The sequence below is a fragment of the Nyctereutes procyonoides genome, unplaced genomic scaffold (assembly GCF_905146905.1).
Source record: "Nyctereutes procyonoides isolate TBG_1078 unplaced genomic scaffold, NYPRO_anot_genome, whole genome shotgun sequence".
Taxonomy (NCBI): domain Eukaryota; kingdom Metazoa; phylum Chordata; class Mammalia; order Carnivora; family Canidae; genus Nyctereutes; species Nyctereutes procyonoides.
This window is the reverse complement of record NW_026575052.1, coordinates 65845975-65861774: the sequence shown is the minus strand read 5'-3', so window position 1 is coordinate 65861774 and position 15800 is coordinate 65845975. Positions and strand designations below refer to the sequence as shown.

General features: G+C 37.1%; 1 protein-coding gene across 1 annotated transcript in view; it reads left to right on the top strand.

The window, feature by feature from the left end:
* The window catches only part of CUBN (cubilin), a 259424-nt gene that overhangs the window by 135989 nt on the left and 107635 nt on the right, over positions 1–15800 (top strand). Inside the window, exons 32-37 of the mRNA XM_055332630.1 lie at positions 1077–1236; positions 2998–3111; positions 4776–4886; positions 6230–6358; positions 7355–7487; positions 15586–15791. Of these exons, the coding sequence (XP_055188605.1) occupies positions 1077–1236; positions 2998–3111; positions 4776–4886; positions 6230–6358; positions 7355–7487; positions 15586–15791 (853 nt within the window). The remainder of the gene's footprint in view (positions 1–1076; positions 1237–2997; positions 3112–4775; positions 4887–6229; positions 6359–7354; positions 7488–15585; positions 15792–15800) is intronic.

Sequence of the window (15800 nt, the reverse complement as noted above, 5' to 3'; positions counted from 1 at the left end):
TTTTTTAAGTGGAGGGAGTCTATAAACCTCACAGAACTCTGGTGTTCCATTAAAGCATAAGAAATGCTGTACTAAACAAATAAATAAATCACCATGAGAGAAGCAAATAGATTTATGTTGGTAGTCTTGACCATGAGTCAATTGGTATATTTTCCAGACTCCTAAGGCATTCTAGAAGGTATACTTTAAAGCAAGACAGTATTAATATAAAATTACTGAAATCTTAGGATGTTATATCTGTGTAATATTAGGAAAGTATAAAGCCAAGTCTAGAAATAATAAAGTCTTGGATTAAACCAAGTGGCAGTGTTTGTGAGTAGGTTGAAGTCAGACTAAATTGGAAACTATAATTTGACTTGGTTAAGAAAATGTAATTGAGCTTTTAATCAATTTTTTAAAGTAGGCTCCATGCCCAGCATGGAGTTTCAGCCTAGATCATGATCTCAGGGTTGTGAGATTGAGCCCCAAGTCAGGCTTCCTGCTCAGTGGGGAGTCTGCTTGAGATCCTCTCCCTCTGCCCACCCTCTGCCACAGCACATGCTTTCTCTCTCTCTCAAAAAAAATAAAGAAAATCTTTAATCAATCAACCAATCAGTCAATCCAGGGATGTCACAGTGATTCTGACACAGGAACTTCCACTGGAATTCATATAAGTTCCCTAGACATGGTCAGTGACTCAGACACTCCCATGGACTATGTGATGAGATAATGAAATAAAACACTAGATCCAGCAAATGTGTTGTTTTCCACTCACTTTCCTTTTTAAAAAAATTTTTTTAAAAGATTTTATTTATTTACTCATGAGAGACACACACACACACACACAGAGAGAGAGAGAGAGAGAGAGAGAGGCAGAGACATAGGCAGAGGGAAAAGCAGGCTCCATGCAGGGAGCCCATTGTGGGACTCGATCCTGGGACTCCAAGATCGCACCCTGAGGTGAAGGTAGGCCCTAAACTGCTGGGCCACCCAGGCGTCCTTCCACTAGCTTTCCAATGTGTAGATGGCCCATGGAATATGGGCCTTATACCTGTATATCTGAAGTTCTGAGTGACTATTTTCCATTGTCTTTATAGGCATATGATGGTTTAAGCTCCACAACTACCCGCCTTGCCAGTGTGTGTGGAAGACAGCAGTTGACTAACCCCATCACTTCTTCAGGAAACAGCCTCTTTTTGCGATTTCAGTCTGGTCCTTCCAGACAGAGCAGGGGCTTCCGAGCTCAGTTCAACCAAGGCAAGTACTTCCTGTATCTGCGTGTCTCCTCGAGGCAATGGCCATCTGTTCTGGAGTGTCCTCAGTGCTACAGTGAAATGAGGCCAGTCCTCAGAAATTGGTCCCAGCATTCTACCTGACAGGTGAAAATTTAAATAGAATAAAGGAACTATCATTTGCAATTACTCCAACTGCTCATCCTTGAAGTTTACTCTTGTCTAACAGATCCTTTGGATCTGTGTATCTATCAAGCAAGCTTTCAGATTAATGCTTAAAAATGTTTTTTTTTAATACTAGAGTCATTATAAAAAAGTGTCCAAATTCATTCATTTGTAGATAAACTATGTCACATGTATCCAAGATTTTATGCTGGGAGGAGATACTCCATTATAAATTACAAGACATGTCATATAGAGTCAGATTCTATTCTTCTGGGTAATTTCTGGTCTATCCTTCCAGGTCATTTCTGAATCCTACCATTATCCATCTAAGAAATCAATATTGTTTTCCATGGTTTTCATTCTTATATCACCACATCTCAGTTCATCCTACTTATCCTTTTCACCCATTGCCTTTCATCTGGCCATTCTTAGAAATTAACCCTTTTTCCTGCTGTCAGAGATGGAACCCAGAGCTGGAAGAGTTGTTGATAGGCTTCAGTGTACCGCTGGGTTTTAGTCAGCTGGTCCTTGTCATTTCAAATAAGTGTGGTCTAATTAGTCACTTGGTCTGTTTTGGGCTTGCCTGTATTCTATAGGAAAGAACCCTGCCTAGGAATGGTTTCTGGATTGAGATCTCCCAAAGATGCACTGTAGACTTTAAAGCAAGGCAGACTGCATAAATCGGTCACTCCCCAAAGAAAAGAATAGTTTCTGGACACTTCATTTTGCATTTAATTAATTACTTATGGTTTGCTTCAGAGTAAACAAAGTCCCCAGTAGGTCTCCTCTGGATCATTATAAAGACTCATTGCCTAGCCCTTTCCCCATCTTCCTCCAAAGTCAACTCACAAAAGCCCCACTCTGGTCATGCCCTGGAGCACTCCATTAATCTGTCCTGGCTCCGCACTGCCTAGGGAATGGAGCCCCAGTTCCTTCAGATGTTACCCATGGGCCCTGGGACCTGCCCCAATCTTTTTTCCATCATCATTTCCAACACTGCTCGAGAGCGCCACACTTCAGTCAAGTCTGTGTAGTCACAGGCCTGAAGCTCCTCTGTGTCAGAGCTCAGGCTGCTGGCTCTCTGGATTACGCTAACTCAGCCCCAGTTCCTCCTTCAGCTACCATGTGGTCCATGAGACACCCCTTACTCTCTCCAGCTGGCCCCAGACTTTCCTCTCTGCACCGCCACAGAGCCTTGTGCTTCTCTGATAATACATAGCCATTCTTATGCAGTCTTGTTCAATTAACTATTTCCAAAAAAAAAAAAAAATAGAAGTTGCTCATAAAGAGGTTATCCTAATACCCATGATTTATGAGTGAGTTGAGTAAGTAGATCAATACTAGAGCTTTGTTTGAGTGATTCAGGCAATTCATGGCTATTTAATCTGTTGTTCTGTGCCACTCCCCACTTCCTGCAATTGATGAATGTTATTATAAACCTACAGTGCATTTCCACATTCTCATGGTTTATGTGCAGCTTCCTTGGCAGACTATTTCCTGGGCATGCATTTCAGAAATAGGAGAAAATCATTTATGTTTATGCTTATCAAATCATTGTTTTGTACAGTCTGTAGAAATCAAAAGTATATAACGTGTGTGTGTGTGTTTGTGTGTTTCTCAGTCTGCGGAGGCCACATCCTCACCAACTTATTTGATACTATATCCTCTCCATTGTTCCCTGCCAAGTATCCAAACAATCAGAACTGCAGCTGGGTAATTCAAGCTCAACCTCCATGTAAGTAACAAAAATTAAAAAAGAAAATGAATCCAGGATGGATGGTGTCTGTGGGAAAGTCCATCTATGACTAATGTTCTTACCTTCTTCATGGTAACAATTGATGGCCTTCCTCTTCTTCTTATGGAAGTTCCCATTCCTGGTCTACACGAGAACAAGAATTTCCTAATCTGATAGAAAAGTAATTTTTACTGTTTATTCTCAGTTAAAAAAAAAAATTCAAGGTTCAAGACCTAACAAAGGGAGTGGAGAGAACTCTATAACCTTGCTGTATTTACAAGCATGGGAAATTGGGGGTGAGCAAAAAAATTGATAGTTTTTGACGCATGGGACTTGAATATAGTAGATGCCCAGGACAGTTGCTAAATGACTAAATGAATAATAAGAACCATAGACTGAAAAATTAATAACTCATAGTTTGAGAATGCAATGCCAAGAGCATATTGATTTTTGGTCAAAGTGGAAGCTAATTGTAAAACCTGGTCTCTCGTGCAATACAAGTATTAAAATTCTAGAACAGGCCTGGAAGAAACACTTTGTACGTGCTTACATTATTTTCCTTTTAAAATTACAGAAACTTATTTTTGACCTGGTAACAGCCTGGTGATAAGTATTACTGTCTACACTTAACAGACAGTGAAAATGAGGAGACCCCTGAGGACTCAAAGCAAAATAACTACAAACAGGGTGACCCTGGGGCCATATGAATCCTGTTTCAGATGAGTCCTGCCTTTCCTTGAGTTTTTCAGGAAAAATTCATCTTTTCAGACATAATGTAGGAAAGGCATTAAGTTCTTTACTCTGCTCTATAATTAATGACCTTTTTGTGACAATAAGCAAATCACTTAAGCTAATGAGGTCCCCTTAACTAATCTAAAAAATGAAGAGTTTGACTTAAATATTCTCTACCACTTCTAGGGATATAAAGAGTAAACAAAAGAATGTCTTTATTAACATACATGCGATCTGGGGGTGGGTGAAGTAATCCTTAGCCAAAGAAAGTTGCCAGCCAGCCAGAAACTAAGCCATCGATAAAGAAGCCCCCCTGCCTTGAGCTGAACAGTTTTGCATGTAAAGATAATTTCTAATGAGTTGTAAAGCATTTAGATGAAAGATCTCACTGGTTCAAAGACATTAATAGGAAAAGATCCTATTCTGAAGATTAGGGGCCTTAGAAGAACAGCAAAAGAAAGACGTACCCAGGCACTTGCCATTCTGTAAGTAATTCAAAGCTTTCTTTATAAATGACTCCAAACCTCTTGGGCCCTGGCTCTGGCCTTCAAGTGAAAGGAAGAGAGCTAGGCTATGCATACCAGGGTAGTGAGAGTGTCTCATTTACAAGTCAGGGAACTAATCTATTGAGAAATACACTTCGGAGAGGAACCCAGCAATGTCGGATATAAAAGGTGCGGAGACCAGATATTCCAACGAGACACTCCCATTGGTCTCCATAGAAGGAATATACCCAAGTGTCCGCTTATTTACTACTATCAGCATTTCAAATTCTACAGGCATTTTCAAAAAACACTGATTCTGTCCCTCTTCAGAGGAACCAGATATGATGTCTCCCCTGCTGGAGAACCTGCAGAGTAGATGATCAGAGGGAAAATCTCTCTCCCTGTATGTTTCGTTTGCCAGTACTTACTAGTCTCCTTTTCTTACAGTTAACCACATTACCCTCTCCTTTGACCACTTTGGACTTGAAAGCAGCACAACGTGTACACAGGACTTTTTAGAAATTTTGGATGGCGATTATGATGATGCGCCCCTCCGAGGTACAGTGGCATTTGCTCCTTTACATCTGTGGCCCTGGCTGGGTTTCATTTATATACTGACATATGCATATGCTGTCATTCAAGGTTAGAATGTCTCCAATAGATAGAAAGGGCAGCATAAGCCAAGTAAAAATAGAGGGTAGGAAACAGGATTTAATATGGGGTTCAAGAAACACAACTTGTTCATAGTAGAGGACATGAATGGTTTCTGTATTTGCCTCTTAATTTAAAAGTTGCAACTGCTTCAGATAGCAGTGAAACGCACTCCATTCTAGCATTCGATAGCATTCTGTGAGAAATTTCTTGTTAATATATGACCAGTTCCTGTATTCGGATTGAGCATGTTTCTTCTGGTTTTGTCCTCAGTAGAAACTATAGATGAACGAATGAATGAAACGACAAATAAATAAAGCAAAAAAATAAAGCAACAAACTTACACACTGGGATTCTGATTGTAAGGCATCCCCGTAAAATTACAGGTTGCTGCTATCTTGGTTCTGAAATGTTTTCAAGTAAAATAATCTCAGATTATTTAAACTTTCTCTGTGAGTGACTCATAGTTGAACTTTATCATATGAGTTTTTTATCCTGCCCTAGAAGACAAGCAGTTTCAGAGGAGGGACTTTGTTTTGCTCACAGTGCCCAGAACAGTGCCTGAGACAATAGTGGGTACTTGAATACTTTCTGCACTCTGCATTCCCAGTTGCAAGGCTTGGCATATTTATCTGTGAGCACTTGACCAAGGTATATTATTTAACACTTACTTAGCACTTAACTTGTGCTGAGTACTAATCTAAGAACTTTATAAATAACTCAGTTAATCCTCATACCCTTATGATAAAGGTTTCATTATTAAGGATAGTCCTGCTTCTCAAGTGGGGAAACTGAGGCACAGAGAATTTAAGTGACTTGTCTTAGGTTGTGCAGCTAGCAAATGGCCAACCTGGGAGTTGAACCCATGTATTCTGGCTCCAGCATCCATTCTTTTTTTTTTTTTGTTGTTGTTGTTGTTTTACTATAACACGTTGCTTTTTAGTGTTAATGCATTTCTTTGTGCAGAATCCTACTGTGCCAGAGATTTTAGCATTAGTTATGTTTGGAGCCCGGCATCTACATTTTTCTTATCTCCCTCTAATGCTCTTCAACATGTTTATAAATCATCTCTCCTATGTTTTATTTACATAAGTTTTAGTTCTCAGGCATCATCTCAAAAACCAGCCCTGATTTAAATTTTCCAAATAGTGATGTCTTCTTTTTGCTTTGGTGTCTTGTGGTTGCTAGAAATAATAGCCTGTGCCATGTGCCATGTCATGGCTCATTCTCCTTGTCATTATCTCATTTAGGCCGCTACTGTGGCACTTCCATGCCGCATCCCATCACTTCCTTCAGCAACGCTCTGACGCTGAGGTTCGTCTCTGATTCTAGAGTGAATTCTGATGGTTTCCATGCTACCTATGCTGCATCATCATCAGGTAAGATAAGTTGTTAGCAAATGGTGCTAGTAGGTTACGAGAAATGTGGTAGACCTCCTTGGTATGTTATTTAGGACTGTTATACCTTCAGAACCAGGAGCCAGCTTCCAGAGATCACCTCAGTGACTAACCTTATTGTCTTCCCAGTTAGGTTAACTTACTTGTTGTAAATTCTATCAGTAGTAAACTCTGTACCACATCTTTCTTTGATAGATGCTTGGAGTATTTCCATACCTTGGCTATTGTGACTCGTGCTGCTAATAGTGAGCCCCAAAAGGAGGGGGAATTGGTCAGGATGATCTTGCAGTGATCAGTGTTCTTCTTCATGACGTGTCTGTTAAGGCAGCCCCTGACCGGCAGTATCCAGTGGCATCTCTTATGAATGAACAGCCACTGTTCTTCCATCTTCCTGGCCTCCCAGCTGGGCTCAAGCAGGTCTGGGTATTGTCACTGATGGCAGGACATATGGTGGCATGTAGGCAGGAGGGGAAAGGGGAGCCACCCAGTACTGGACCTGCCAGCCAGGGATGTGCTGTTTGTCAGTTGCTGGCTTCCTTGTTCTTAGCAGTTAAAAGCACAGGACATCTAGAAGATTTGTGTGTGCGTTTCAGTGCTCTCTTGAGAGGAAAAACCTGGAATACTGCCTTCTGTTCAAGGCCAGCATCGAAAATCATCCTGGTCAGAAATACTGAGCAGTTGTGGGATGCCAATGTGTCTTTTATTACATGAAGTTATAGTTCACAGCGAGAAAAAGCTTTTAGAAGAGTGACTACAGAGTCCTTCTGATTGACCATATCCTGTGGCTTATATTTTCAGTCCTCAGAATCTTTTCCTTATTATATATATCATGGATTTTTTTTTTTTTTTTACTAGAAAAGGAACTTGGATATCCTTTGATGCTGCTAACTGCCCCTCTAGTGTTCTTTCTCCTTCATCTTAGGGTATCTTGCATTCGATCTTTGTTCTGGTGCTCACTTTGTTTCTCTTTTCTTCCAGCTTGTGGTGGAAACTTCCACATGGCTGAAGGCATCTTCAACAGCCCTGGCTACCCGGAAGTTTATCCCTCTAATGTGGAATGTGTCTGGAACATTGTCAGTTCCCCTGGCAACCGGCTCCAGCTGTCTTTTATGTAAATCTTTTTTTTTTTTATGGTGTATTGTTTCAATGTGAATGAATCCGCAGGAAGGAAGCATGGTTACTAACAGCATGTGTGTCCAAGCAACTGTTAGAGAACATGGTGGGAACTTTAGGAAGTCTGTTTCCAAATTTCCTCTGTTTGGTCATAGTTTGGGTTATAAATGGCATTAAAATTCTCTTGAGAATGGTTCTAGAGCCCTGCCTAACATTATGGGAAAGATACGCATTAATTTGTGGAATGTTTATTTGCAGAGAACAGTAATTTTATCTTTTAATGAATTAGACACATTTAGAGTCTTCCAGAGAAATATTAACATTCTTTTTTCCAGCAGAAATCCGCATCACAATGAAGCCTTCCTTTCCCTGTATACCATATTGCTACCCCAATTCACCTTGGCATCTATTCTACTTCCAGAAGAATGATTTTGGAAGTTTTTAGGAACTTAATGTTTGATTTGTAAAATCACTCGTATGTTCCCTATTGAACTATAAGACTTTTTGAATATGGACTATGGATATGGAATTAGTAGCAGAATGCTGCCACATTTAGAGTGGTCTTAGATTAAAGTAAGTGACAATAATATGTTTTTGAGAAGTAGGTAGTGAAAGGACATGGTAAGTGACATGAAACTTTTTAATCATTCAGTAGAGAGGTTACCTGTGACATGCCATACTGGTAGTAGACACAACAAATATGGGGTGAAATGATTTGGGTATTTAAATTGCCATCTTAAATTAAAAGTTATTTATTATATCATCACATATTATTGTGCATTGTTTGGGATTCTAATTCTGTTTTTGAAGGAATAGAATAAATAACCTACCATTTTGAGAAGAGGATTGTTTTGAGGATACTGACATTTATTCAAAAAAAGTAAAAAAAAAAAAAGTCTTGTTCCTTCTCCTAGACATGCCATTCTGTGCATCAAGAAGGAATTTTATTTTTATTTATTTATTTTAAGAAAGGATTTTAAAAATGAAAGAACAGTCCCACTTGTGGACCATGTTCAAACATCTGAATTTGCTTTCATTTAGTCCATCAATCAGACAGTGCATCTTAGGGAGTATGAGTGGCATTGTGTTAAAACAAAGACACTCCCTGTGTGTCTGAAAGGCAATGTGAGGTTAAGCTACCACATGGGAAAGAAGTTTCTGTTCTCTTTTGTTTTTACTAAAAGCTCAAAGTTCTATATGGGAAGATATCTATATGTATATATAAGTTTTACTTGATATATATGTCTTCATGTATTCAACAAATATTTTTAAGGCCCTACTGTGTGCTCACATAGTAGTCAGCACATGTGACTCCCAGGCCGGATGTTTTATATATAATAATGAATAAAACATGATTAGTATTCTTATGATAAAGTCCAAAGTCCTTCACGTGGCTTACTAGGCCTCATAAATGGCAAATAACCAGGCTTCTTTTTTGGCCCTTTTCCTTTTAGTCTCTACCACATTCACATTGTTGACTAATCTGAAGTCCAGTGGTTGACTGGAAATGGGCCAGGTACAGACATCCCTTTCTTGATGAGTTCCTAGTAAATTAATGCCAAGAAGCTATTTATTTAAAACCTACAGAGATTCATTCCATCTATAGGGCATAACCATCTACATATAAGGGCCACCATCAGAGTTAAAGATATCAAATGTGAAATGTAATAGCACAAGGTTGATGCATACCAGATGGTCAGTGAATGTTAAATGATCTTACTCCGCCATTTCTAAAATACCTTGTGTGGCAGGTCACAGCTAAATCCAAATGGATGATGCCGAGCTCTTTTTAGAAGATAGGAGATAACACAAAAAGCTGGTTTTATTCATATTGCTATTTAATGGACACTAAATCCGAATTATCATATAGACAAATCTTAACGACTCAGCTTTTTTCCTTTCTTGTCCATAAGAAGTTAATTTTGATTACTTTGTGTTACTTGCTTGAGTTTTATTTTTAAAATAAATTTCGTAGAATGCAAGATGTTCCTCTTTATGTAGAGGATAATGAGAAGGGCTTTATGGCAAGGCCTGTGAGTTATTTCTGCCCTGTTCTAAACTATATCCAGATGGATGCTTGGAAACATTCCCCTGGGTTGTGTGAGGAGCATATGGAATACGTCAAGTTCAAAACCACAGGGTTTGGATTGTGGACACTGTGGTGAAATTGAATAGGGAGAAAAACTGGAGAAATTATGGTTGAATCTGTAACAAAAAGAAGGGGGAAGAAAAAGAATCTAAAAAGGAGGGTTTTTTTTTATAAAATAGATATTTAAAAGGATTAACAGAAAATATATTTTATGCTTGCAGAGTGCTTTTAGAAAGTGATTGATCTTGGTTCAAGAATCAAAATGAGATAATGAGAAACAGTGATTGTACTATTTTTGTTCCAATCATATTTTTTACTAACAGATCTTAGCTAAAGTATTTGGAAAGAGGGTAGATTTGCTTATAAAATGTACTGGCCTGAAACAAAGACTTCCAAGAAAACAATAAGCTTTTTAAAAAGTTTAATTTGATTCTTATAAGTATCATCCCACCATCATTTCCAATAAAATGTCTTTTTTTGTGATTTGGCACTGGATTATACCAGTGCGGTACTCAAACAGAAAAGACCTTCACTTAGTAATCTTCTGGACCATTGGACCAAACTCAAAAGTACATACTGATCACCTGGGATCTTGCTAAAATCTACATTCTGATTTATTTGGTTGGTGGGTCCTGATTCTTCATTTAAACAAGCTCTCAGGCAGCATTGATGCTGCCGGACCACATATTGCACTTTAATAGAAAGGTTTAATTTGATTTCATGTAAATCACCTGCAGAGGTAAATGATCTCTCTTTCTTCCCTTCCTACTTTCTGAGAAGCAAAACCAAGCAATTTTAGTATGTTTCACTTTATTGATAATGTTATGGGTAATAAAACTGAGCCTGAATTTAAATGCTAAACAGTCATCCTAAAGATGGATTCAGAACAGTTTCTTGCCAGAAGTGATCATAGCTATAAACTTTGTATTATAAAGAGTAAATTGTCAAGGACAATGGGGGATAAGTACAAACGTGTCATTGGCTTAGCTTGATGTGGATTTTTCCTGATTTCTTCTGCTACTCAGTAATCATAACTTGCTGCTAAAGCTGTGTCTAGAATTATAGATACAGATGATCTATATAGTAGTAACTCACCTTGATGGGATCATGAAAGCCAGAAACTCACTGTCTGGCTAGAGACCTGCCAATGCTAGAGCAAATCTGACTTGTTTGTTCCAACACTCTGGCACTGAATACTTGAAAGTGTGCCTGATACACGTGAATGTATCAAATACATAGAGGGGACTGAGGTGCCTAGAACCTCCAGGGGGTTGTCTAACATCCTAATCCATTAGCTTCAAGATAGAGCCCCAGGAGGACACTCTACCTACTGTCGTGTAAAATCTTGCAATGCACAATGTTGGGCATTGACTGAAAGATATGAGCAATAGAGAAATAAGTTTTCTATTCTTGAGACATTTTTTTCCTTCTTTCTGACAGCTTCTTCTCTACAGTCTTTCTTCTTTTTATCTTGTATTTCTCTTCTCAACAAAAACTCGCTCCAATTACTCCTGAAAAGAAATATAGTTTGCATGCACTTTCTCTATATTTTTTAAACATTACATTACTTTTTTCTTTAAAAATTAATTTTAACTTAATGAAATGTTACAGGGCAGCAAAAGTCCCCCCTTACTTACTCACCACAGAGTTAATCTATATCTTGAATTGCAATGTATCACTTCCGTGAATGTTTTTATAATTTTACTATATATGCTATATTATATATGTATAATATGTATTGTGTGTGCATATATGTATATATCTATACACACTACATAGTATTGCTTTCTCTTTTATATTTTACATAAATGGAATCATCCTTACTGATTGGACAGGAATTACACTGAATTTATACATTAATTTTTAGAATGATCTTTAGTGACTCTTCATATTCTTGAATTTGGAGTATGGTCTTCTTTTATGTCCTTTATTAAACTTCCACATTTTTTTTAATATAGAGGCCTTCTTGCTAGACACCTTTTTTTGGTTATTGTTGTTGAAAATGTCATCCATTTAAAACTTACAGTTGTGACCTGGCCCCTTTCCAAAAATAACACCGTCTTAAATTATTTTTTCCTCCTAGAATTGATCACTATCTCATTATATGTCTACTTATTATTGTCTATCTTTTCTTCTTGAATAGAAGGTCCCAAAAGGGAGAAACATTTTCTATGTTCTTTATTGCCCTACCTCGACCTCCCATAACAGTGTCAGGCAATACAGAAGGAAGTAAAAATTGTTTGTTGAGTAAATGTTGACTAAGTTGCAGTTTCTAGATTTTTGTTTACTGGTATAAGGAAACTGTATTGATTTTTGTACATTTTATCCAGCAACCATTGTATTCTCTAGAATGACAGACTTTTCTCTCTCTTTTCTATTGCTATTTCTTTAGTGCCTAGAAGAGGACACACATTAAACTGCACAATAAATATTTGTCAATAAACGAACCCTCCCAAATAATAATTTACAACTCTTCTTTTCAAATCTATAAATTTTCTTCCTTTTTCTTGTTTCCCTGGAAAATGCTTCAGTAGTCTCTTATTTTGCAGCTGTCTTTGTTAGTCATTGGGGAAGGGTGTTGGGGGTGGTAGTGATTTTTCTTATAGGTCTTCTAATCTTAAAGCATTGTTAGCTCAACTTGATTAGATGTATATATTTTATAAATTAATGGATCCATTTTGCTTATATTTTAAGTTAGGTTAAGTTAGGTTAGCCTACAGTTTTCTTTCTTTGACTTCCCTTGACTGGCTTTGCTTTCAAGATTATACTAACTTCAAAGGGCTGGAGAATTTTCCTCTTTTCTATTCTTTGTTACAGTTTGTGTAAGATTGAAGTTGGGCTATTGATTCATTGAATCTTTGGTATCCCCTATGAAATTGTTTGGGCTCAGATTTTTGTTTATGTTGTCTGTGGGCAACTTTAAATACTGATTTTTGTTTGATTTAATGGTGGTTTTTTTTTTAGGTTCTTCATTTTTTTTCTTCAACTTATATTACTATATTTTTATAGAAAACTAAAAGTTCAAGTTTATTAGCATAAGGTTTTTAATGGATATTAAAATTTTTTTTTTTTATTTATTTATGATAGTCACACACACAGAGCGAGAGAGGCAGAGACACAGGCAGAGGGAGAAGCAGGCTCCATGCACCAGGAGCCTGACGTGGGATTCGATCCAGGGTCTCCAGGATCGTGCCCCGGGCCAAAGGCAGGCGCCAAACCGCTGCGCCACCCAGGGATCCCTGGATATTAAAATTTAAAACTTATTCCAGTCTTCACATTCAAGGAGAATCCTACATGCCTTTTTTTTTTTTTTTTTACTGAGCATAATGTTTTTAGGGTTCATCTATGTTGCAGCATGTGTCAAAGTTTCATTCTGTTTTACGACTGAATAATATTCTAGTGTATGTGTATGAAATGTGACTTTACATATAGATAGATAAATATATAGTTATCTATTTTGTTTATTGAAGTTATATATATATCAACTTTTATATGTATATAGCTATATAATTTATATTAAATATTATAATTATGTAACTATATATAGCTTTGTCCATTCATCAGTTTAACCATTTTGTATAACCATTCATCTACTGATGGACATTTGAGTTGTTTCCAGCTTTTGGCTATTGTGAATGCTTTTATAAATATTGATATACAAATATCTTTTTAAGTCCCTGCTTTTAATTATTTGGTTATATACCTAAGAGTAGAATTATTGGATTGTATAATAATCCTATGTTTAACTTTTTGAGGAACAAATTGTTTTGTACAATAGCTGCACTATTTTACATTTCTACTAGCAAGGTGCGAGAGTTCCAATTTCTCCACATTTTCAATGACACTTGTTATTTTTATTTTTTAAATATTAGTCATCCTGGTGGGCACGGCATGGTTTTGATTTGCATTTCCCTAATAACTAATGATATTGAGCATTTTTTCACATTCTTACTGACCATTCATGATACATCTTTGGAGAACTGCATGTTTAGTTCCTTTGCATTTTTTGAAAAATCTTTTTGTTTTTGAGTTGTAAGAGTTCTTTTATATCCAACACAATGCCATTATCCTGGATTCTTTCTTTCTCTTGGGTAAATATCTTGGAGAGGAACTTCTGAGCCCCTAATGGGATGTGTATTTAACTTCATAAGAAACTGACAAATAATTATTCACAGTGGTCCAATTAGTATGTGTTCCCCCCAGAAATACATGAGACCTAGAGCTGCTGTGCACGCTTGCCAACATTTGATCTTATCAGTCTTTTTTATTTTAGCCATTCTGATGGGTATGAAATGATAACCTACTGTGATATTTAATTTATATTATTCTGATGACTAATGACACAGTACTTTAGACATTCTCATTGACTATTCACTCAACTTCTTTTAAGTGTCTCTTCAAACCTTTTGTCATTTTTATTTTTTTATTTTTTAAGATTTTATTTATTTATTTATTTATTTATTTATTTATTTATTTATTTATTCATGAGAAACACAGAATGAGAGAGGCAGAGAAACAGGCAGAGGGAGAAGCAGGCTGCATGCAGGGAGCCCAGTGTGGGACTAGATCCCAGAACTCCAGGATCATGCCCTGAGCTGAAGGCAGACGCTCAACCGCTGAGCCACCCAGGTGTCTCACCTTTGGTCATTTTTATTTTGGTTATTTGTTTTTGCATAGTTTATTGTAGGAATTCCTTTTAGATTCCAGATACGAGTCCCTTGCTTTATAATTATCTCTTCTTCCCTCTACACAGTCTGTAACTTGCCTATTCATTTTCTCATTTGTCTCTTTAATGAGGAGAATTTTTAATTTTTGATGAAGTTGAATTAATTTTTTAAATCTTATGGTTAATGCCTTTTGCATTCAGTCTAAGAAATATTTGCCTGCCTCAAGGTTATAAAGATATTCTCTGCTTTCTTCTGAGAATTTTATGGTTCTAGCTCTTATGTTTATAGCTATGAGAAATATTAAATTACTTTCTGTGTATGGAGAGAGGCAGAGGTTGAGGGTCTTTTTTTCCCGTCCATAAGGCTATTCAGTTACTAAAGCACCACATGTTAAAATGACTTTCTTTTCCCCATTGAATTGTCTTGGCATTGTGGATTGGTTGTATTGACTAGATGTCTGTATCTATATATCTATATCTATCCAAGTTTATAAAGCATAAAGCATTAAGGCCAAGTTCTGAAAGCATTCAATTAGCATCTATATGTTCTAGACTCTATATGTTACAATTGACAATCATGAAAACAATATCATTTCCTGTCTTTCATTCCCCCGTGTCATCATAACTGCAGAATATAATACAAGTTGAATAGGCCACATTTCCAACAATAGCTTGTATTTTAACAAATCCCATATTTATTCTACATTTTCAGAAATTAGGTACAGATGTCTTTGATTGGCACTTAAGATCTGGCAAAATTAGCCCATCATTCTGCGTCAGCTAGGCCTTCTAATGTTTTCCCAAAGGTACTCAATGTTTTAACCAAACTAGACATCTCACAGATTTCTAAATATGCCCCACCTTTTTCTGTGTATGTTCTTTTATTGACACACATTTTCTGCTATTTCTGTACCTTAAATCCAGCTGATGTTTACATTTCCATCTCAAAAAAAAAAAAAAACCTCTGTCAAGCTATTACTGAGCCTCACAAGCAGATATACCTCTGCCTCAAAATCTTATAATACTCTTAGATCTGAGGGCCATGTAAAATATTCTGCCTTATATGGTGTATTTTTTCCTGTGTTTTTGCCCAATCTTTCCCCCTAGAAAGAAAATTCCTCAAAGGCAGTGTATTACTCATCTTCGTGTCTTTTGATTAAGCATTTCAACAAATTTGAGTGAAAGAATTTTTTGAGTTGGCTCAAAGATATTGTGGTTAAAGTTAAATAAAGTTTTATAAAGAACAGTTTAACCCAGCAGGTGTTTCAGGATAATCCCAAAGTTTTTTCTATCAATTTAATCCTCATAAACTCTCTCTCCTTTTTTTTTTTTTCAAATTAGAACTTTCCAGTTGGAGGATTCTCAGGACTGTAGCAGAGATTTTGTGGAGGTCCGCGAAGGAAACGCGACTGGTCACTTGGTGGGGCGATACTGTGGAAACGTTCTCCCTCTCAATTATTCATCCATTGTTGGGCATATCCTGTGGATCAGATTTGTCTCAGATGGCTCAGGCAGTGGCACAGGCTTCCAAGCCACATTTACTAAAAGTAAGTTGC